This window comes from Gallus gallus, chromosome 9, assembly GCF_016699485.2.
Source record: "Gallus gallus isolate bGalGal1 chromosome 9, bGalGal1.mat.broiler.GRCg7b, whole genome shotgun sequence".
Lineage (NCBI taxonomy): Eukaryota > Metazoa > Chordata > Aves > Galliformes > Phasianidae > Gallus > Gallus gallus.
This window is the reverse complement of record NC_052540.1, coordinates 19,240,645-19,261,960: the sequence shown is the minus strand read 5'-3', so window position 1 is coordinate 19,261,960 and position 21,316 is coordinate 19,240,645. Positions and strand designations below refer to the sequence as shown.

The window sequence follows — 21,316 nt, the reverse complement described above, 5'->3', positions numbered from 1 at the left end:
AACTGTCACTTCTAATTTTTCCAATAAAGCAAGAATTGAGCAGTTCACTCACACTGCTGTTGGGATTCGGGCTCTTACAGCCCTCGCTCCACTGCATCAGCGCTACAGAGATGTACTCCAATGTCTGAAGAGCTGGTGAAATTGCAGAGAAATAAAAACAGATTGATTTTTAGAGGGGAAACCTGGTTATTCGCTTGTATTTTTAATGGGCTAATGGATGGGGATGAAGCCGTGTGCCCAGTAAAAGCACCTGTGTGCCTGCACATGTGAATCAGAAGCCTAAGAAGCAGAAGTTAATGTTTTCAGTTTGCAGGACTGCTTGGAAACGCCACCGCTGCTTTATTCATCTCTTTTCCCTTGGAGGTCAGCAGCAATCTGCTTTTTGCTCTCTCAGTGCTGAATTTTCTCCACCGAAAGTTAAAAGGGATGGTCTCAAGTTAATGCAGTTGCAGAGCCGGACTGTTTCTATCTGCGCTTTCCATAATGCCTCGGGCTCATTAAAACAGGATTGCTTATTTATTTCAAGAAGTAGTCCAATGTTCTCTTTCTTGTTCCTACTTCAGCAAATTCTCTCTCCTGGGAAAACCCCAATAACTCAGACCCACCCTTTTATTTTCAGTGACTCTGGGCCTTTTCCCACCAGGTCCCACTGCTCTGCTCCCCATGAGCAGGATGTGGCTGTGGTCCCCAAACCAAGCAGGAATGAGACCGAAGCCAAATGTTTCAGCACGCCATGCTCCGTTGTATTTTCAGTCCTTTAATGCACATTAATTTACCATACAGAGAGTGGAGAGGAAAGCAATAATCAGCAGAAACGAGGGTACAAACTGGGTTCCAGCAGCCTTCACAGAAGGGATAGTGGGTGCTCATGGAGGTGGGGGTGTGGGACTTGACTCAGCCCGCAGTGGGAGTTCTCACATTGGGCACAGGTTTCGCCAGAGACACGATATAGAAAATAACATTCCAGGAACTGTGACTTTTGACAACGTTTTTCTCTTTTCCCTGGTGTCAGGAACAAGTCTTTCCTTGTTCCAACATCACAATTATTTACATCAAGGACAGAACAGTGAGAGGTTAACAACGGAATTATCAAAGATATGAAAATACAACAAGAAAGCAGGCAGGAAACAAAAGCTCATACAGAATCACCGCATTCAGTGGTCTGTTGTAGTCAGTGTGTGTTCCACTTTGACTCACTGGCACAGCATGAGTCTCCTGATTTCACCCCCATCCTGCTCCCAGCAGGACCTCAGCTGTGCAGCAGGGAGTGCCTCCTGGGGGCCTTTTGCAGGATGAGTGCCACAAAACACGAGCATGCATTGAAACATCCACAGCTCCTGCTGCATCCCTTCCACCGGCAGTGCAGAGCAGCAGCAATGGGGGGCCTGGGCAGGGCAGTGGGACTGGGGTCTGCACGTCCAGCAGGAGGAGAAAGAAGCATTCATTTAAAGGACCATCCAGATACCTCCTCTCATGGACCACAGATGCAGCTGCTGGGTATAGACTGAAATCCCCAAGCAGTTCTAGCAACAAGTGCAAAAAGGCACTGTTCCACTGCAGTGATAACAGCACACCAAGCCCGAGTCTGATTGTGCGTGGATTTAAGGAACAACGGCATTGTGCACCATCACTGTCGGCCTGGAGAAACCCACGCTGAGGACTTGCTAGCCTGGTGCCTCCGTGAACACATCGGCCAGCTGCAGACAAGTCAGAGCACGGATCTGTGCCTCCCAGCTGCAAGCTGAGACCAGCAGCCAAAGCACGGGGAGTCTCTGACATTACTGTTAGCAACATTCTTAGCATACGATGGCATCTTAGCCCTCATGTTTATAAACCATGCGTCAATTCCACTGTGAAACATTTATCCAGTCCAACATCCATACAACAATATACAGACATTCCTAAATATTAGAATTTTTAAAAAAATCATGAAGATAAGGAGCGTGAGTTCCCAAAGTGGCATCTAGTAAGGAATAAATTAAAGGAAAAAAAAGTGTCATACTTGGTTGAGCTGCAAAATAAAGCCTAAGCCTGGGAGAAACCTCTCTCCTTTCATTCAGTCCTAATGAGTAAATGCCACAAGAAACAGTGCATGTTTCCAGGCTTGCTAGTGCTTGAACCCACGTCCCGTGTTACAGTATTGTACATCTGCGAGCAATCCTTTGCAGTTGGAAGGTCTGAAAAGCCAAACTGCTCCGGCACTAAGGCCTAAGAAGTAGCGATTGTTCAGTTGCAGATATCGTCTATCTCAAGGTCTTCAACCTCACAGGGTTCTTAATATAAGAAATAAAGCTCCAGCTGTCTCCGAGCAGAGCCACAGAGCCTGGGTAGGGCCAGCAGTGGTCTCATGGTGCAGATGAGTGGAGTGTACATTGCTGCTTAGGTGTGCAGAGCTGTTCTCCACTAACACCAATAGCTATGAAGCCCCAATAGCTTGCTTCCACCTTAAGGACAATACAATTTAATGATTATAACTGTCTTTGCTAATAAGAGAACGGGGACAATAAGAGCACTTGGAAGATGACAGTCGTACATTTCTTCAAGGTTCATGCATACGGGCGGTGGGGGTTGAGCCTTTTCAACTCTGACTACCAATCTCTGTGACTTGCAATGGATCTGACAGGCTGTCATTGTTTGAAGTTAGCAGCTTTGTTCCAACTAAATCAGCTAAAAACATCTCAAGAGATAAAAGCTCTGAACCAGCACTGACGTGGGATAACAAGACACCTTTGATGTCTTCTGATTGCCAACAGTTGATGCATGGCACCTTGCTCTGGCTCTGTGAGGGGTGGGGAACCCCAGGTTGATATTTTTTTAAGGCTAAAAAACAAGAGAACATAGTTATCTGCTAGCAGCATGCCGGCCAGAAGCATCAACCTCTTGGACCAAAGATGATCATGTAACTACTGCACACGCGCTTCCACCTGGCTGATCAGACCACGAGTTCACCAAACAGAAAGGAGAAATTTGCAATTCCATCTACAAAACACGAGTGTAAAGGAGAGGGAACTGCAGGACATGGCTGAAATGTGCTTTGCCCGGGGAATGTTGGTGTTCACTTTTTGTGCAAGCAACGCCGTGCAGAGTGACCTGGTGCCTATTTACAGTTCTGAAGACAGAGCAGACTGTCAGCTGGAAAGCGATGCCAGCCACGTGGCTGGGAATAGGCGGACGACCACTGTAATTCTTTTCCAGTTAAAAACAGGTGAGACTGTTGGAAGAGCTAAGAAAAGTAATAAGAAACTTGCTAATGAGCTAAATTAAAAATACAGATCACCTGGGCTTTTGGCTGAGCAGCTTTGGGCATGTGGAGCAATGCAGGTCACACCTCTCTGAGTCCCAGCCCTCGTGCAGCAGAGGAGCTCAGCCTCCCAGCTCTGCAGCTCTTGCTGAGGGTTTCCTGCAGTGTGTTCTTAGTGTTTGTCACAGGAAGCTCCTCTCCCAAGGCTGCAGCTGGGGCTGGGCATGAAATTAGGAGGCACAGTTTGTTGCGGGACAGAGGATGGCACAGAGGCTGGGCTGGCACCTAGCAGGCCATGTCCTAGCCCAGGATCTGCAATGTTTTGCTCAAGGATGCTGGATCAAATTGCTGCTTCAGATGCCAAATAGCATGGGAGTGGAGTTTTACCTGGGAAGACGTATTCTGAACAACTGAGCTCAGGATCACAGCTGGTCTAATAAAGATCAGAGAATAGGTTTTGCTGAATTCTCCCCTCTCCTTGCGTTTACCCCATCTACAGAGTGATATGGCTGCTCAGTCTGAGCACAGCCTGCTGACACTCCAACTCTGGCTTCATGTCCTCAACCTTCTTTTAAATAGGGAGCAAAAAAGGAATGGAAAGGTCTGCCTATACAATGTGATACAATGGCATGAATGAAGTATGCAGAGCATAGTGTTCAGCTTGGCTCATGCTAGCTTACGAGTAGCTGTTCCCTGTCGCACTCAATGCCTCATCTGCCTTCAGCTCCAGAGACATAAGGCTTTAGTTTAATACCTGGAAAAAGCTTTCATGTGCCTTTTAAACAAAGTGATGCGCTGTATTTCTGTAAAGGCCAGAGAGCTGCTGATTGCCAACACCTTCAGCTCCACGTAGGCTGCCCTTTGTCAGCACCCACACAGCACCATGTTGCACATAGGAATGCTGATTGCTCTAGCCAAGGGAAAAACAGTATTTTTCCTCCCCTAGAGGGGAGAAGAGACCAAAATACTGATTCCGACAACAGATTGTTTGTATGTTTCCAACTAAGAGATGCAACATCCACGCTTGGCAAGCAGTGATGGTTGGGCAGCACCTCCTGCAGTGACAGAGCTGCTCAAAGGGCTCTGATGGTGCCCAAAATGAGGTGAGGGTCTCTGCTGAGCCACCACGTGTTGCCCCAGAGCCTGAGGAGGCTCCCACAGCGCATGTGTGACCACAGCACGCAGCTGACAGTAGTAACAACAGCAGCTAGGATTTGTTCCCTGTCCTAGGAAGTGGCATGCATCCTTTAGGAGCTCAGAACATGCCTTAAGAAGTAACTCCTTCAGAGCTGAAACTTCTTATTTGTCATAAATTCCGAGTCTTTTTGCTCCTCTCCTTTCTAGTGTTGATTTGCTTGAAGTTCCTCCACCAAGATCCTTGAGAAAGGCACATTAGCTTGGTGGAGATCTTTTTTGCTTCCCTTAGCAATGAACAGCTTTCAGAAATCACATATCGCTCATCAGTTTGCCTCCAGAGAACCAAACTTTACAAAGTAAAGCAGTCTGCATCTCCTTAAGTCCAAACCTCCATGGGTACCATGGACTCCTTTGTTCCAACAGAGGGAAGCAAGTACTCTTCCTCCAGGAAACGGAAGGGGAATTGTACCAGAAACCCACGAATCTTTTTCAACTCTTCAGCTGCTTTCACAGGATCATCATTTGCTAGTATTGGCTTGTTGATGAAGTCACGCAGCTGGGCTAAATTATTCACCTGGTCACTGGGAAGGCATCGGAATACCTGAGAGGAACAGAGAGAAGCAGTGGCAGGTCAGCATGGGGAAATACAGCAAGGTGGATTTCCTGAGAAAGATAAAAATACTGAACACATATTCCTCTGGATGGCAGCAGCTTAAAAAGCAGCTCGGAGATGGCCAACTAAAGTAAGCACACTGGAGCGGTGTGAAGATGCTCCATTCGTTCCCAGCTATGGCATTTTAATGATGCTGTTCATTCATTCAGAACATCTGGCCGACTGCAGGAGCTGGCCATGCTGCCCGGCCCTCCCGCCTGCAATGGGACGAGGCATCACCTTATCGAAGATGGTGGCATTGCGAGCTGCCGTGGAGATCCACACCTCCTTAAAGAACCGTTCGCAGACGGGATCCTGGTGGTCTGGATTGAGATCGGAGCCGCCGAGGACAACCCTGAGATACAAACGGGAAGGGATTGATGCCTGCTCAAGCCAAGTCCTGGCACTCCCTCTCTTGGAAACACCAGGAAAGGTATCTGTCCCAAACGCACAAGTCCCCAAGTGTCCCTGGGACTTGCCAAAAGGCAGCGTGCCTTCCTGCTGCCACAACCCCTCAGCCTTACTGCTGCCTGATATTCGCCCTTTCTTCTGTGCAGTAACTGTCCAGATGGGAAATATGGCGGTGAAGAAAGGAAAAGGAAAGAGGTCTTAATGAAAACCAACTGTGTTGTCAGCCAAATGGTTGCTCTGAGTGAACAAACTCTCATTAGAAAGAGACACCAACACCCAAAATTGAGACAGTGTGAAAGCAGCATCCGGAGGAAAACATCACTGTCTTATTTGCAAGCTCTCCTAGAGAACTCCCTGAGCAAAATGCTCCGTGAGTCAAGCTGCCAGCTGAGGGCAGGGACAGCCAGAGGAAGACTAACTCTGGTGAGCAGCAGCCAAACTCTGGGCTGGAGCCAGGCCCAGCAGTGCTCAGTCTGACACAGCAGCAGTTCGTTGGCTTTCTCAGCTTTTGAGCCTGAGCCTGGCCAGTCCCCATGCCCTACCTGAAGCAGCGCAGCCGGAGGGACTGGGCGAAGCGCCCGGCGCTGTACGCCTCCCCATCCATCACCGAGGGCACAGTCTCAGTGTCCTGCACAATGATGGCTATTTCGCTGTCCCGCTTGCCCAGCATGCTGCGGTCGTTGATGTTGGCAGAGCCTGGCAGGGAACACACAACTTCACATAAGTGATAAAGCACAAAGACAGCACCAAGGGAATGGTCCCTCCTGGGAATGTGGAGGCCTGGGCTTAGTTAGTCCTGATCATTTTTGGAAGGGGAGAAAGGTCAATGCTACTTCATGAGCATGGGAGGGCACGGAGAGCAAACCTAACCAGGAGCCATCCGAGGCGAGGGCTGAGCTGCTGCTCTGAGGGAGGGGAGAGTTTTGACTCTTGCAAAATCTGCTATGGAACTGTTCTTTGGCAGAGTTCTCTTTGCTGATATAATAGATCAGAAAGGGTTTTGTTAAAGAAACGGGCTCCAATTCTGCTTTTCCGTTGCAGTGTGCAATCCAGAGCCTGAGGTCCCTCATCTTTGCTTCGCAGTCTCATAATAAATATGGTAACAGAGACAGATGAAATGCTCTCTCTTACTTGTTATAACCTATTTCCCCACTCCTAGGAAACAGAGCTGATAAATGACACATGTTGTCCAAACCGTCCAAATTTCACGGCACATTCTGTTCTTTAAGGAACAGATGACAAGTCTCACAAGTCCTCCTGCTAGAGCCGAGCCTGATACAAGACAGATGGACAATATTCCCTGCGCTGGGATTCTCATAACTGCTACACGGGGATTTAAAGCTGCTTTAAAAAAAAAAAACAACAAATTAAATGACAGCTTTCCAAACCCTTTTTTCCCTCCTACCTACCCCTTCTGATGAATTTATGCGCTTGTATCTTAACAGCAAAGTATTTCACAAGGAAGAACTCCCAACACAGAGAAGCACGCAGCATCGCAGCCCACGCTGGGCACAAGGCAGAAGCTAAGGGCAGAATCCCCGCTCACCAATTATGACCGTGTTGTCATCAGCAATCAGCAGCTTGCTGTGGACATAGATGAGCTCAGTGACCAGTTTTCCTTCCAACTCTGCATACGTTCGGAGCCCACAGAAGGAAATGTAGTTGATCCACTTATCTCCAACTGAGAATGAAGAGAGAACAAAACCAATGGGCTGAGAAAAATAAGAAAAAGTCCTCTTTATGTGAAGCCCCGTATGAACAGCACAGCTTACTTTTAACATCTTGTGCTGCAAAAGCACACAAGCAGGGACTGGAAGTATGTTTGTTTAAAAATGGACATTAAGACCACCTGTGGGCTCTCTGCTCTGCTGCCTGCTCAGACATTTCACTTTAGAGAAAGGTGACCCAAATCCCCCTCGCACAGCATGAAAGTACTCCCAGCTGATATGGGAACCTTAAAATAACCAGACCTCGTGCCTGCTTTTCTGCAGAAAGGCTATAAGCAGGTGCTTTGCCCGTGCATGGTACTGAGTACACGTCCCAGTGTCATTGCCTGCAGCACGGATTTGCGCAGAGCACCAGAACTAACAAGTGTTTGGGATGCCTCTCGTGATTACAACACACGTAAGCAGCTGGAACCATGCTGCGCTCCTCCCTGGGGTCCTCCCCTCCTCCAGAATGAAGCTGCATCCAGATGCAAGGCTGAAGGCAGCCAAGGCTCACACAACCTCTGGGTTTCTGGGATGCTGTGGAGGCTGAGGTCGCTCATGATGCTTCAGCCCAAACCCAATCCCTTGGCTACACCAGCACACATCAGCAACAAGTGAGCTGTGTGCAGCCAGGAGCTGCACGTAGGGCCTTGCTGCCTAATGTTTTTCAGCAAGGCTTCTGGTGTGCCTGTTCCCACTGCCTGGGGTTCGCACAGCTGTAGCTCTCCCAGCAAAATTCTACAACTGGAAAACATGAGCTTCAGCTTACAGATCCATCTGTCCAATGGCAACATTGGAAAGGAATACAGCTCTTACCTTCTGGCTTCAGCTGGCTCAGGATTGAATTTTCTCCTCGGCACATGGTCCTGGAAAGGAGTTAAGCAGCTCTGAGTGCCACAGCAGCTCGAGGCAATAGCATATACTGAAGCAAGGTAAATTGCAAACACAGACGCCCTTTAAATACCCCACGCAAGCAGAAGAAACGTGTGCACGTTTTCCCGTACAAATGAAAAACTATCAAGAACTGCTCAATTCCTAAAAAAAATTTATGCCAGTCCATGTTTAGGATGAAATTCTTTACTCAGTGGGACATGAGGCCCTGGCACTGCTGCCAGAGAGCTGTGGGTGCCCCATCCCTGGGGGTGCTCAAGCTCATGGATGGGCCTTGGGCAGCCCGAGCTGGTGGGAGGTGTCACCAACCTATATCAGTCCCATGGCAACGGCTGGGGCTGGGTGGGCTGTAAGGTCCCTTCCAACCCAACTCACTCTGATGCTAGGACCTCCCTCTGCGAGCAGGGCACATACCACAGCACAGCACTGCAGCTGAAGCCATGGGGCCCCATTGTGGTGCAGTTTTGGGTGGCCCCCAGCACACAGTACCTGTAGTTGAAGTGCATGATGGCCTGCAGCGCGTTGCCCCCGCCCGTCGAGATGTCGCCCTCGAAGCCAGGCAGCAGTGGGATCACCACGTACACTCGGTAACGTTTGTTTTCCCTACAACAACACATCCGAGGAAAATATCAGCCTGCAAGTCCTCCTGCTTGGTTTCACCTTCTCTGTGTTGACTGGTTTGGCTTCTGTCCACGAGGCCACTATACAAACTTGAAGGGAGCATAGTGTGAAATGTACTCCCAGGTTCAGGTCTTCTCTCATCAGTAGTTCATGCTCACATTTTTTTTTGCAGACTGTGTGCACCACTGTGAAAGTCCGAGCATCCCAAAGCCTCTCTGCCAGTGGTACAAAGCAGCCCTGCAGTCTCTGCTGCTGGGCACTACAACGGGCAGAAACCCAACATCTAATGAGAAGTGCCTGCTTCATTCTGGCCTGAAGAAGTCAGAAACGCCAGAAAAGATGGGAAAAGCTCAGGGCACAAGCAGAACACTGGCCTTTCAAGAAGGTAAATATAGCTATATAGTTTTAGACAGAGGATCTGAGTTTATTTCATTTCCATCAGCGCTTCCCTATAGCTGTATGTGGAAAAACAGCATGTGAAAGAAAGTGCAGGAAGCTTTCTGGCCCAGCAGCACAGGGATGCTCTTTTATATTATGACATACATAGATCTTCAAGATAAGTTCCCAAAGAGCAGCCTAAAGCAAGGATGCCCAGGATCAGATCAAAAACAAGCCTCTACCTGTGGAACTCAGGTTAGCATGGGGTCAGGCATCTCGTGTAACAGGAACATCTTGCAGCTGGATTGTGTCCACCCCAGCACAAACTGCAGCCCCTTGCAATGGGCTGTTAGTATTCTCCAGCACTTATTGGAAAAAGAGCCTCCATCAATAGCTGAACCCTGCAGTAAAATCCTCAAAATGTGTTTCCATCCCCAATTTAAAAGCAATCCTCTCTACAGATAGTTTAAACAAGCCAGGCATCCCAGTTTAACCTTCTCATCCATCAGCCTGCCCTCCCTACAGACCAGGACTGGCTGCCTATACACAAAGGTGGGACCTCTGGGAAGCACAAAGAACTTGCTTCTCAAACAAGTTACATCATTAAATATACACATGCATCAGAGTCAGTCCAAAAAACCGTTTCCTGGTAGCACAGAAACCACTGCAGAGTCTCACTGCTGTAAAAGAACGTAGATGTTTGACCACACAGGCGCCGCGAAGAAGAGCTACTGCACAGCTGTGTCCATTACGATAGTATTTTGAACCACACTGCATAAAGGCAGCTGGCAGACTCTGACTGCCTTGTTAAGGAGAGCTTACCTGTGAGCTTTAAGAATCCTCTGAGCAATCGCATCGCCGATCTTGTTCCAGACAACTTTGTCATCAGCACAGCTAATAAAAAACTGGTTCTGCGGGAAGGGCAAGCACAACTACTGTCACATACTGCATGAGATGAGATATCAGCATGCTTTCCTTCAGATCAAGGGCCTTGATCTGATGTCAGTGGAAACAGGCCCAAAAGTTCAGAGCAGATTCTGTGTTAATATCTCCAAGTCTCAAAATTCCTAAAAGGCCAGCTCTCAAGAACTGCCCTCCCGATGGCTGCCAGCCATGCTCAGAGCACCACGACCCCGCTGCCTCCCCTCCTTCCACTCACCTCGATGTAGATGTAGTGCTTGCTGTTCTCTATCACGCTGACGTAGGCAGCGTGGATGGACTCCTCGTGGTACTTGATGCCAGCCGACCAGTCTGCAGCAGAGCGGATCACCTGGAAGCACAGACACACTTTGCCTCTGCTCCAGCAGCGCTGTGTCATCTGAGAGGCACTGCTGCCCTTCAGGGTTTGACTAGGAAAGGCAGTAAGTGCAACACTCCCCATTCATACTGCATTTGTAATAAGGGAAAAGGAGGCTCAAGAATAGTGTTAATGCTGAGTAATGTTTTGATGGAAACTGCCCTGTCCCACTGCTGTTACCCTGCCAGCTAAGTACCTCTACACCAATTCCTAGGAGCACAGAAGTCCCATTCTTGCTCAAGGTCTTACAAGAAACTGTTTTTAAAACAACCTGAATTTCCAAGATTTAGGGGTGCACACCCAATCAGCGACCTCTCCGGTAAAGCTGAGGTCTCCAGTGGGGTCAGTGCATTTTTCCCACAGCTGGGCAGTATATAATCACACGGCCAGCCCGATAACGCTGGCCACAGCCTTGCCATGTGCACCTGAGGTCATTTATTTCTTCAGCCAAGAATTTGAGATGAGATGACTTTTGAAATTCATAGCAGTTCAGCTGCCCAAACTCCTTTCTTTACTTTTTTTTTATGGAAATCCACTTTTAAAGCAGATACTGCAAGGTCCCCAGGGCACATTGTCTCCCTGCAAAAGAGCCAGACCCACATGAGAAACACCCTCTGCACAGCAACAGTCAGGGCATGCCCTGAGCAGCATTCTCCTGGGTGGAAATGTGGTTTTTAATTACACATTGGTACTTGCACAGGGAAAATAATTACTCTTGGTTAGCCTCTGTCTCTAAACGTTGTCAAGACAAAAGCTGTGAAACAATAGCTGTGAGCATCACAGAAGAGCCATCATAGCAGCGCATTAGTGCACTGACACGTTGGAGAAGAGGAAAACAAGATAGATCATCTGTGAAACGTGTGTCACTAACTGCACAAACCTGCCCTCTTCCAGGGCTCAACCTCGTTTCTCCTGGAAATCCCTCCAGTGCATTTCTTTTCCTTCTCCCTGCCCAGCTAATGACAACCACCACCACCCAACGATCCCCTTTGAGACCCACAGCTTCCCAGGGTGCAGCCCACCTGCCCTTCCCTGCCATCCCCTCCTCTCTGCCCTCTCCACACAACACATGAAGCTGCCCACTGCTAAAGGACTGTCACCGTGTCTCAGAGCAGCATCACGGCATCTCTCAAAAAGCTGGTGTTGGGTACAACCTCAAATCCAGCTCTTCCACATCCCAGCCTGCCTCCCTGTCCTTGGGGACCCACCTGGACATAACCACAGCCCCCAGCAGTGTCTCTGCTGATGGAGGGCTACAAGGAAATCCCCTTTTGCATTAGCCTCACACACAAGTTGCATGTGGGGAGGGAAGAAGCAGCAATAGAAGATCCTGGCCCAGAGGTAAGACTCTGCAGCTTGGCCCTCCTCTAACTAAAGGCTGGTCGTTTCCAACCTGGATCAAGTCAGAGACCAGCACCAGTCACTTCATGGCTCCACAGCCATAAGGACAGGCAGGAGGAGACCTCTGTGTCCACCAGGGGCAGCACTGTGCAGCTCCATCTCACCCCAGGCAATCTGTCCTGTCCTTACAGAGTGTTCTAAATGATCTACTTTAAATCCAAACTTGATGATCTTTGAGGTCGTTTCCAACCTGAGAAATTCTATGATTCTATGATTCCATGATTCTTTTGCTATGGAGAAAAGGCCACAATGCCAATACCAAGAGCTGGCATCCCCATCCTCTTTCTCTCCTCTCACAAGTCCCACAGACAGCAGCAGTGTGAAGTGCTCAGGCTCAACATCTTTGACTTCTTTCACTGACAAAAGAGTCATAAATTTTATGCTTGCTAAGAGCTAACGCATAAATCCTGAACAATGCAGGCCCTCCTGCAGACTTCAAAGAGGCTTTTGTCATTGACAGAGCACTAAATCTTCATTGCATTTACATCATGGTCCAGATATTGCCTCACCACACGTCTTCAGTAATGCTGTCTTTGGCTGATAATCACCAACTCTGGAATGGAAACAAACCGACATTGCCTTCGGCTTTCTGACTCTTGCAAAATCCATGTGCAACCACACTGCCATGGCAAGCAAAGACCACAAGTTCAGATGAGAGCAGACGAAGGATGCATTGTGCCTGACCACCCCTACAGCTGATCCAAGCGTTCCACCCTCCCAGTCCACACCTCCACATTTGCTTCCCATGCACACATTGCTCACCCCCTGCTCACCCCGCCTTCTTCCAAACCCACCCTACAATGCACTCTTCTGCTCCCCTCTGACTAAGCGCAGCAATGCCATAGGATACAGTGAGGTCAGAAGGTGTTGATGACAGGTCAGTGGCTCAGACCAGCAATCCCCACAGACCCTTTGTGCTGTCTCTGCCTCTGATCTGCCCACAATTGAAGACAGATTTGCAAACGAGCTCAGAAACAAGAAAAGTGTCAGCCAGATTTTTGACAATCATCTCATGCCCAGGGACACTGCACAGTGACTCCTGCTCTGACACTGCTCACATAGTCCCCGAGCAGCACCAAGGTGGAATCACACAGGCTTGGCTGGTGTCCCAGCAAAGAATTCGGTATCAGGACCCTGACAGGGCTCTACAAGCTGCAACTGAGCATCAATTAGAAATGAGAGAGGTATTTTAAATGAATAATTCACAAGACAAACCCAGCTTCCAGCTTGGTAATCACCAGAGCTTAACCTTTTCTTTTCTACAGCAAAGCCCATCATTTCAGGTTGAGCTTTATCTCATGGTTAGCGTGCTCTGTGAAGCAAGCCCCCACACCTCCATGAGAGCAGAGTTTCCAAATAAGCCAGCGTCACGGACACAGCTGGGGAGGTATTTGCAGCCACACAGAAGCACAGTGGTGCCTGGAGCGAGACCATTTCTCAACAAGCCACAAACAGTGTTTTGGCACTTGATGTAAAAGGCCCAAACCCATCTGCGTGACACAGGGCTGTCACACAGCCTGTGCTGCCCACCCCTCACCACACGGCCAGGCACAGACAATGCCCGGCAGCCCACAAACCCAGACAAATGTTTCTTTCTCCATGAAGCATCCCCAGGCGCTGCTGTCATCTGGGTGGACCGCTCCTTTTGAACAGTGAGTTCATGGATGTTTCCTGGTTTGGGTCTCATCCCTCTTATTTCACACATCTTTTGTTCACAGAGACACCCTGTTGACTTGCTGCTTCAGCATAACTACTTGGACTTTGTGTTATTTAACAAGCCCATGCTTCTGCTGGTTAGCACTTGCATTCAATATATACAATAAATATGGCTAACAGTGTTTTAAATAAAGGCATTTTTGCCATCGTGAGGATGATGGTCAGAAACAAAACTGTGGGCAGAGTGTGCAGCAGCGCAGAGGACCCACAGGTCTGAAGATGAAGATTCACAGATGAAATTTAACACAGAAAGCAACAGTTACAAGACTACTCTTAACATGGGGCTTCAAATGGCCACTGCCCATCTGAACAGGGCTTCCATGGCTGGGCGGATAGCTCTGAGGACATCGGCAACAGACACTGCGTGTCCAACGCCAACCCACCAGCCTACCCAGAGCACAAACCCAAATGATGGGCATTAGAGGAGGAGCAGCAGAATAAACAAAAACCAACACACTACACAAAGCTGTGGTGCTCCCCAAACTTGAATATCGCGCGCTGCTCCGTCCCCTCATCTCCAAAGCTGGAGGCATAAACTAATGCATCATTTCATTGCAGTTGAGGAGTTGATCAGCTGTGCTACAAACAATACACATAACATGAAAAACTCCTACTTAAATTAAGTCCTACAGAGGGTTGGTAGTGACGCTTCCTTCCAGAAGGATGAAAAATGCTCTTAGGAGAACTCAATTAGGACACCACCAGCACTCACCTGGACTGTGGCATGAACAGCATCAGGCACCTGATACTTCAACTCGTTAGCAGTTTGCTGAGATTTTGGCAACAGGAATGGGTAGGACAGGGATCGGTATTTGGGCTTCATGATCTGCCCCAAGGAAACAGAGAGAAAAAGCCCTTGAGGAGACTGAAACACAGCAGCGTAAAAAACAGTAAAGTACAAAAGCACATCTGTGGAGGTCACACAGGTAAAGAACACGTGCACCTCCAGTCTCTGTGTCCCCTACTCACCTTGGTGAAGTTCCAGCGCTGGATGAAGTGCCGGGCCACGTCGCGCGCTGCTTTGCCATGCACCACGGAGGAGATGTCATGCCAGGGCATCCTAGGGGTGGTGTATCTGTCAATGAAGTCTGTGGGACAGGAAAGCACATTTGGATGTCTTCAGACTAAGGAGGCAAACAGGTAAAATTGCAGCATCCCCATCCTCACACTAAGCTTTCTGTGACGTGGCCCCAAGGGCAATGCAGGCTGACTGCCCCCACAGTCCAAGTCCATGGACCATGACGTGAGAGTTGGCCCAAGACCTTTCAGAGGGCATTTGCTGCTTCTTCCTGACTGCCAAACCAAAGCAGTTTCACAGCTTCCAGTGAGCGAGGGCACTTACCAGCAAAAGGTTTGTCAAGCTGAACCCAGTCTTTAAAGACGAAGTTGCAATAGTCTTTCCCATGCCAGAACCTGGTTTCCCCAAGCAGCTCGCCCACACCCGTCTTCAAGCTGCGGATGGATCCTTTATCTGTCACAGGCAAAGGAAATAGAAATCCACATGCTCCAAAGTCAGGACTGCCCATTGCACGGCGTTGTTGAGAGGCTCATGGCCATGCAACAGCACTGGTGGGACCTGCCAGTCCTGCTCAGCTGAAGCTGTTTTCTCCCTAGTCTTTCTGTTAGCATTTCTTCTTCCCTAAATATCTGTCATACAGTCAGGACAGGTTTTATGTATATATTAGTTTGCCATGGAGATAAAATGCTGAATTATTGCTATGCTGGACTAAAAAATTACTCCAGAACTGCTTGTCTTTTCACCTAAACGTTACCATGTGGGAGCTCACTGACTTCAGTGGCTATGTGTAGAAGAATATCAATTGTATCATCCATGTACTGTGCCTTACAGAACTAACTCCAGCTCCTCTGCTAGATGCGTTGTGATTTAGACTCTACAGTAGGATTTATCTCCTGCAACGTAACTAAAATGAAATGATTTGAAAGTTCATGTTTCCACATGAAATACTGTGGTTTGCTTTATTTGTTGGTGGTGGTTTGGTTTTTTGTTTTGTTTTCCAAATAACGATGCCATCTTTTGATACCATTTTACCAAAACTCAGCACCCTCCAGATGAGGTGCTGCATTTACACAGCCCTTCCAACAGCATCTTTTGCCATCAGTCAGAGATGAGAACAGCTCAGTGCACCTAACTGCCCAGCTCCCTTGGGATTCACTGTGGAGGTGAAGGAACATTCTCAGATAGGGCTTTAAACTCTGAATTAAATTTGGCTGACTCCTAAAGGGGTTACAGCAACCTGCAGAAAGTCAAGATGCTCTATTTATGACAAAAATGCATGCCTACTTCTGCTGCACTGCTCCCTGCTCCAGCCTGGTGACACCTTACGTGACAGGAGTCCAAATGAAAAGTCAATCTGCTGGAACTACAAGTGACAGTATGTAAAGCACCCAATTCCAGACCCAGCTGGTTTGAAACTCAACAGACTGTGATGCCTTTGCTGCCTCAATATGCAACCTGAGCTGACTGCAAGGGGCCCTGCTATGCTCCAGCCAGGGGGAGGAGAAAGCTCTGCTGGGAGTTTTCAGGAAGAACTCCATGCTGGAATGAAAGTCACACCAACTCCTGTACCTTTAGCTTGGAAGTCACTTTTTATGTGGGGAATTAAAAGCTGCATTCAAATATCCAGCTGTCAAACAGCCTCTCTAGCGAGCAGAAATGATTCAGTTTAAGTGGACCGGTTTGAATCTGTGTAACACAAACCTATGAGAGGGGACAGTCATATTCAGAAATCGTTTCACCTGTTGTAACAAATACAAGTTGAAAAGCAGAAGACTCAGTTCTCCCTTCCTATGCAGGAACAAAAGTTTTCCCACATTATAAGCACTGGGCACCACACACACTGCAGCACGTCATCTGACAATTGCTAATTAACTAAATGCAAATCCACTTACAACTGCTCTTGTGTACTTTGCAGTAACACAGACTTACATATTGTCTAAACATAATTACTATTCTGATAGTTATGGAATTAATCAACTCTTCTTCTTTACAAAGAGCACATTACCCCAGAAATTATGTGAATCTGCACGCACGCCCACCACCCACCTCCGCACAGCCTTTATATGTGTCGTTTGGGTATAGCTGGGATGAAGCACATTACTTACTTGATTCACTGTCTATGCTGCTGACGCTGTCAGCATGGTGCATGCCGTGTCTATGGAGATGCTTGTAAATAGTGAACCTTGAAAACTTCCTGGGTTTTCCTATCCCTTTCATTTTTGATATGTCTGGGACGTCATCAGCACTCTTCTGGAACAAATGGCTTTCTGGGGACGAAGCTGGAGACTGTGGGGTGTTGTGTCCAGATGGCTCTGCTGCAGACTGGAAAGACACAGGACATAGCTGCATGTATATGCACTTTCTCATTTAATTACAGGAAAATCCATTGATGATAGCTAGCAGTGCGTTCTTCAACCAGTTACCCATCAGTTTACTCCAGATTACTATTCTCCAAGTAATTCTCACACTCTGACACCTCTTGACATTGTTTTAGAGCTATCTGGTTGCATGCTGACCCAGGTTAGCAGAAAAACTTGGCAAGCTCAGGGCCCGAGCATCTGGGAGATCAGAGAGCTCTCCAACTGCCTTCTGTACATCTGTAGCTAAGTTTGTTAAGAACACAGCCTGCAAACTGTGACTGCTATTCCAACCTCAAGTGAAACCCAACTGCCTACCTCCATGCCCTAGCAGGGGCTGGACAGGACCTAGCCTTAAAGAGTCATTTAAAGAACCTTCTTTCCATTCCTATTCATGGCTGGGCTTCGTGATCTTGGTGGTTGTTTGCAACCTTAATGGCTCTACGAGTCCCCCTTGAGCCTCCTGAACTCCTGTGCTGCGAAGCGGACACAGCTTGTTCATCCCTCCTGCAAACCCAGCAGACAGACATCCAGCACAGCCACCACTGAGCCCACTTACTGCCAGGTTGGCCGTTGACACTGACTTGACGGCCCCCATTCGCTTCACGCTGCCCACGTCAGTCAGGCGATGCTCATCGTCGTCCCACCTGCCGTATGCCAAGTCAATGCCACCCACAAAGGCCACCGACTGGTCCACGATGACGAGCTTCTCGTGGTGAGCCCAGAGGTACACGGAGGAGGACACGTGGTCCGGGTGTCTCATCACCTGATGAGGACAGAACCCCACAGAGGGCTGTGATTACTTCAAGGGACTTGCTGCTGTTGGGACAGGCCACGTTTCAACAGCATAGCTGCATTCCTATGAGGATCTAAAGAACCTGATCTAAAAGAAAACAACATATTGGTGATCTGACTCACTTCTTCGGTTGTTGTCACTACATAAGAGAAACGGGAAGTTGTTTTATTGTTTTTTTTTTTTTTTTTAAATCATCGAGTTGTCTGACATTTGTTTATGACATTCTCTTGACATTTGTTTATGACAAAGGCACTTCTCTATCTAAGCATACAGTACGCAGTTTGATCTTTAATGTCAGAGCAGAACCGTAAGGCTGACTTCCTGTGGCTTCAACTGCAGAGCCCGTAGGCGGCCAGTGCCCACCTTCCAGTGACACCAGCCCTTCTCACTGCTAAGATAATGGGGAATGAGTGCTCCACTACTACAGCTGATCAAGCGATCGTAAATCTATCATCTTAGCTGCTTGTTCATCACTTATTAAAACACATACGTCTCTAATTTCAAGGTACTGGATCTTGCCTTAGCTACTGGTTCACAATCTGCAATCCATTTCTGCTCGGCGGCAGAGCAGCAGCATAACAGCACATAACAGTGCAATGATGCTCATTCATGACAGCAGTGTAAACATCCACTGTTGACTCTCATCATCGATGTAGGAACAGAAATGCTGATGAGACAACATCCTCAAGCTCTAATTTTCCATCTGATGTAGCCCCATTAACTCATCACCTGAAATAAGTTTCTTATGAATTAGATGAACAGCTGCTTTGGCAATTGTAAACTAAGCAGTTTTATGTTCAGTTATAACCAAAAGAAATGAGGTTGCCATGCTCAGAAGTGGTAACAACTGTACGGGTATGTCTTCACACACTATGTCCATAGTGGACACAGCATGGAGCCACTGCTCTTCCATTTCACACCCAAATACCCAGAGGCTGTACAACACCAGCAAACGAAGCAAATGCCCTTTGCACGACTGCCTGACACGCAATTACCTTGATGTTTGGATGGAGATGCATGAGTGTCCGCTTGCTATATTCACTGTTGATCCCTAAGGCCAGCTCCACCTCTTTGTACAGCATTACAAAAATTCGCACACCTTGTTGCTGTCAGAAAGAAACACACAGGAATTTCAGTGGATACCTCCTGAGGTTTGCCTACAGTTAGCAGCACATGCAGGACAGAACCAGTGCGTTCATACAAACATCTCTCCCAAAGAAGATGCACCGGAGTGAATTCCAGCAAGCAGCTTCTGCTGGTAGAGCTAGATGAGTTCTTGTAATACAAGGAGCTCAACTCAAAGGATGGCACTTTTTGTGGCTGTAATGATATCTGCATGAAGGTTTCTAAGGACACAGCTGTGTTAAAGCACCAGCAAAATTCACAAGTACCTCGTAAGCTTTGGCAGATGGTGGTCACACACTGGGACAACTTCACCTGCCATCAATCTGCACAGCTTCACATCTTGCATTGGAGTCTGACAGTTTAAGCATCTAGCCTTTCCACAGCCATTTAAGTTTCTGTTTCCACAACGTTACTATTGAGATCAGACTTAGGCAGCCTCCAAATTGCGGATGATGTTCTGCTTTCCAAGGGAGCACTGCAGACACATCCCAGCCAGCCTTATCCCCAGCCGGACCATAGCTGCCAAAGCCAAAGAATGCCACAAGTGAGGGCAGGTAAGCATTTCCAGGAGCTGACCTCGAAACACTCCTCACTTACACAAGGTATTTATAGCCACAGGAAAATCCATGCTGTCACAGCAAACAAAGCCAATTTCTTCCAGTGAGCATGCCCTGTGGCCACGTTCCATTTGCCAAAAGGATGAGTCTATCCAAATCAATCAAAGTCAGGCACAAAACCCTCACAGTCCTAGGGATGTGGCATGGGTGAGGGCTGTGGAGATGAGTGGGTTGGGAGGGGAGGGAAATCAAAGCAAATCTGAGCACATCCACCTGGATTCCTGCCCTTTTACACAGTGATGCTCAGGGCTTCCCTGGCTGTGCCTCCCATCCTGACTCATGTGGGGCAAAGCACCAGTTCCAGCACAGCCATTGCCACAGGCTGTGTGGGCAAGGGGAACGCAGCCTGTGCTCACACAACCCTCACTCTGATCCTTTTTTGCTGCCAGTATCTCACAGCTCTGCACAAACAAAGGAGCGTGAGCACACAGAGCGTCACACAGGAGTCTTCAGAGGGAGTGCCAGGACAGGCAAAGGTCAGCAACAGGTCTCAGCTGCTCCACCAGGAAGAACAGGAGAGATGAAAGCAGAAGGAAAAAGAAATCCATATCAAGAACTCCAGCTTATAAAAGCATTTGCTTACTGTACACAAGCATTTATTAGCTTGGATAACACAGCAATGCAAACAGGAGTGTCTGAGTCACATTTATCACCTCCTCCTTCAGAAGCTCAGCACCACAGCCCAGCTCTGACGAACAAGATGCCATTGGAGTTGGCACTCTTCTTCTGCACAACACTACTCATCCTGAGAAACACATTAAGCTGAAGCCCTTTCCCAGTGTCGCTTCTCCACAGCAATGTACCAAGATCATCGTGGCCACAATCTCCATGTGGGAAGGGCCACAGCATGACCCTGCAGCCACAGGGATGGCTGTGCAGAGGGGCAGGAGCTGCAGCTCACTTACAGCTTTCCTCTTGAGAATGCAGTCCAGCCGCCAACGATTCCCTTCAACAACGGGCCGCTTCATGAAGATTTCTGGGCTCAGCCTAAGGAAATAAAAGGAGGAAAAACACAGTGTGTGTAGCTTGCAAACAGAGCATTGGCCTAAGTGATCAGCGTGTTAATTACTGACTGTTGCTGAATGAGATGTTGAGACAAAGGGCCTGAAACCTCAATAATCTTGCACTGCTACCTGGAGTTGCACATGGAGCACCAAGAGCATTGGGTTTGTCTGCGGCCATGTCAGGAAGCAGGCTTGCATCTGTCAACGCCAACATTAGTTTTCTCATAATAACTGCTACCTCAGAATTAAACCCTCCACTTCCCACTGGCAGTTCCTTCCCTGCCCCGCTGCCTCTTCCCAAGCTCCCACGCAGATGACATGGGAAGAGCACTGCCCAAATCTGTGGTATCTGAGTGCCCACATTCCCTTACACCCTGCCAAACACTCCTGTCCCTTGGCTGTACAGCACTTCATGCTCCCAATGAAGCAACTCAAACACTTGCAATTCAGGTGGTGCCTTCATACACTTTCAGGCCTCTCCTCGAAAGGAGGCAACCAAGCAGTTGATTTCAATCATGATCTTTTGCTGCCAGCCCTCCTGAAAAGGCCTTTGAGTCCAACACAACGATGTTTGGGTGTGCTGCCAAACCATCTGGCGGCACGGCGAGCTGCCATACTGTACGGCCTCCAAACACTGTGGCATTGTCAGGAATGCCCCAAGGGGGACAGCTGGTCAAAACCCAAGTATGCAAGTACGAACCACCAATCTGTGATGAAAATTTCTTCTTTAGCAGCTTCCATGGCATTCGCAACGTCTTCAAAGTACCACTTAGCGTTCACATACCTGCAATACCAAACAAAGCGCGTAAATTAATTTTTCCTCCTCGTTCACCAAACAGGTTCACAGTTGAAGACCAACAGGCTCAGTGCTAATGTTATCTACGTTCTCCTCTCAAAAATCAAGCATAAACCTTATTTCAAGAATTAGGACAACACACAGTAGGA

General features: G+C 48.1%; 1 protein-coding gene across 8 annotated transcripts in view; it reads right to left on the bottom strand.

Moving 5' to 3' along the window:
* Nucleotides 1-721: 721 nt before the first annotated feature.
* The window catches only part of PLD1 (phospholipase D1), a 47,729-nt gene continuing 27,134 nt past the window's right edge, over nt 722-21,316 (bottom strand). For all 8 annotated transcript variants that reach the window (XM_025153470.3, XM_046898603.1, XM_046898600.1 and 5 more), the window contains 16 exons: nt 21,072-21,155; nt 20,273-20,354; nt 18,621-18,731; nt 17,389-17,595; nt 16,578-16,794; nt 14,797-14,925; nt 14,424-14,542; nt 14,167-14,280; nt 10,200-10,310; nt 9,863-9,951; nt 8,531-8,644; nt 7,967-8,016; nt 6,988-7,122; nt 5,984-6,137; nt 5,271-5,385; nt 722-4,979 (listed from right to left, as the gene is read on the bottom strand). In XM_025153470.3, coding sequence (XP_025009238.1) covers nt 4,755-4,979; nt 5,271-5,385; nt 5,984-6,137; nt 6,988-7,122; nt 7,967-8,016; nt 8,531-8,644; nt 9,863-9,951; nt 10,200-10,310; nt 14,167-14,280; nt 14,424-14,542; nt 14,797-14,925; nt 16,578-16,794; nt 17,389-17,595; nt 18,621-18,731; nt 20,273-20,354; nt 21,072-21,155 — 2,056 coding nt within the window. In that variant the 3' untranslated portion in view covers nt 722-4,754. The remainder of the gene's footprint in view (nt 4,980-5,270; nt 5,386-5,983; nt 6,138-6,987; nt 7,123-7,966; nt 8,017-8,530; nt 8,645-9,862; nt 9,952-10,199; nt 10,311-14,166; nt 14,281-14,423; nt 14,543-14,796; nt 14,926-16,577; nt 16,795-17,388; nt 17,596-18,620; nt 18,732-20,272; nt 20,355-21,071; nt 21,156-21,316) is intronic.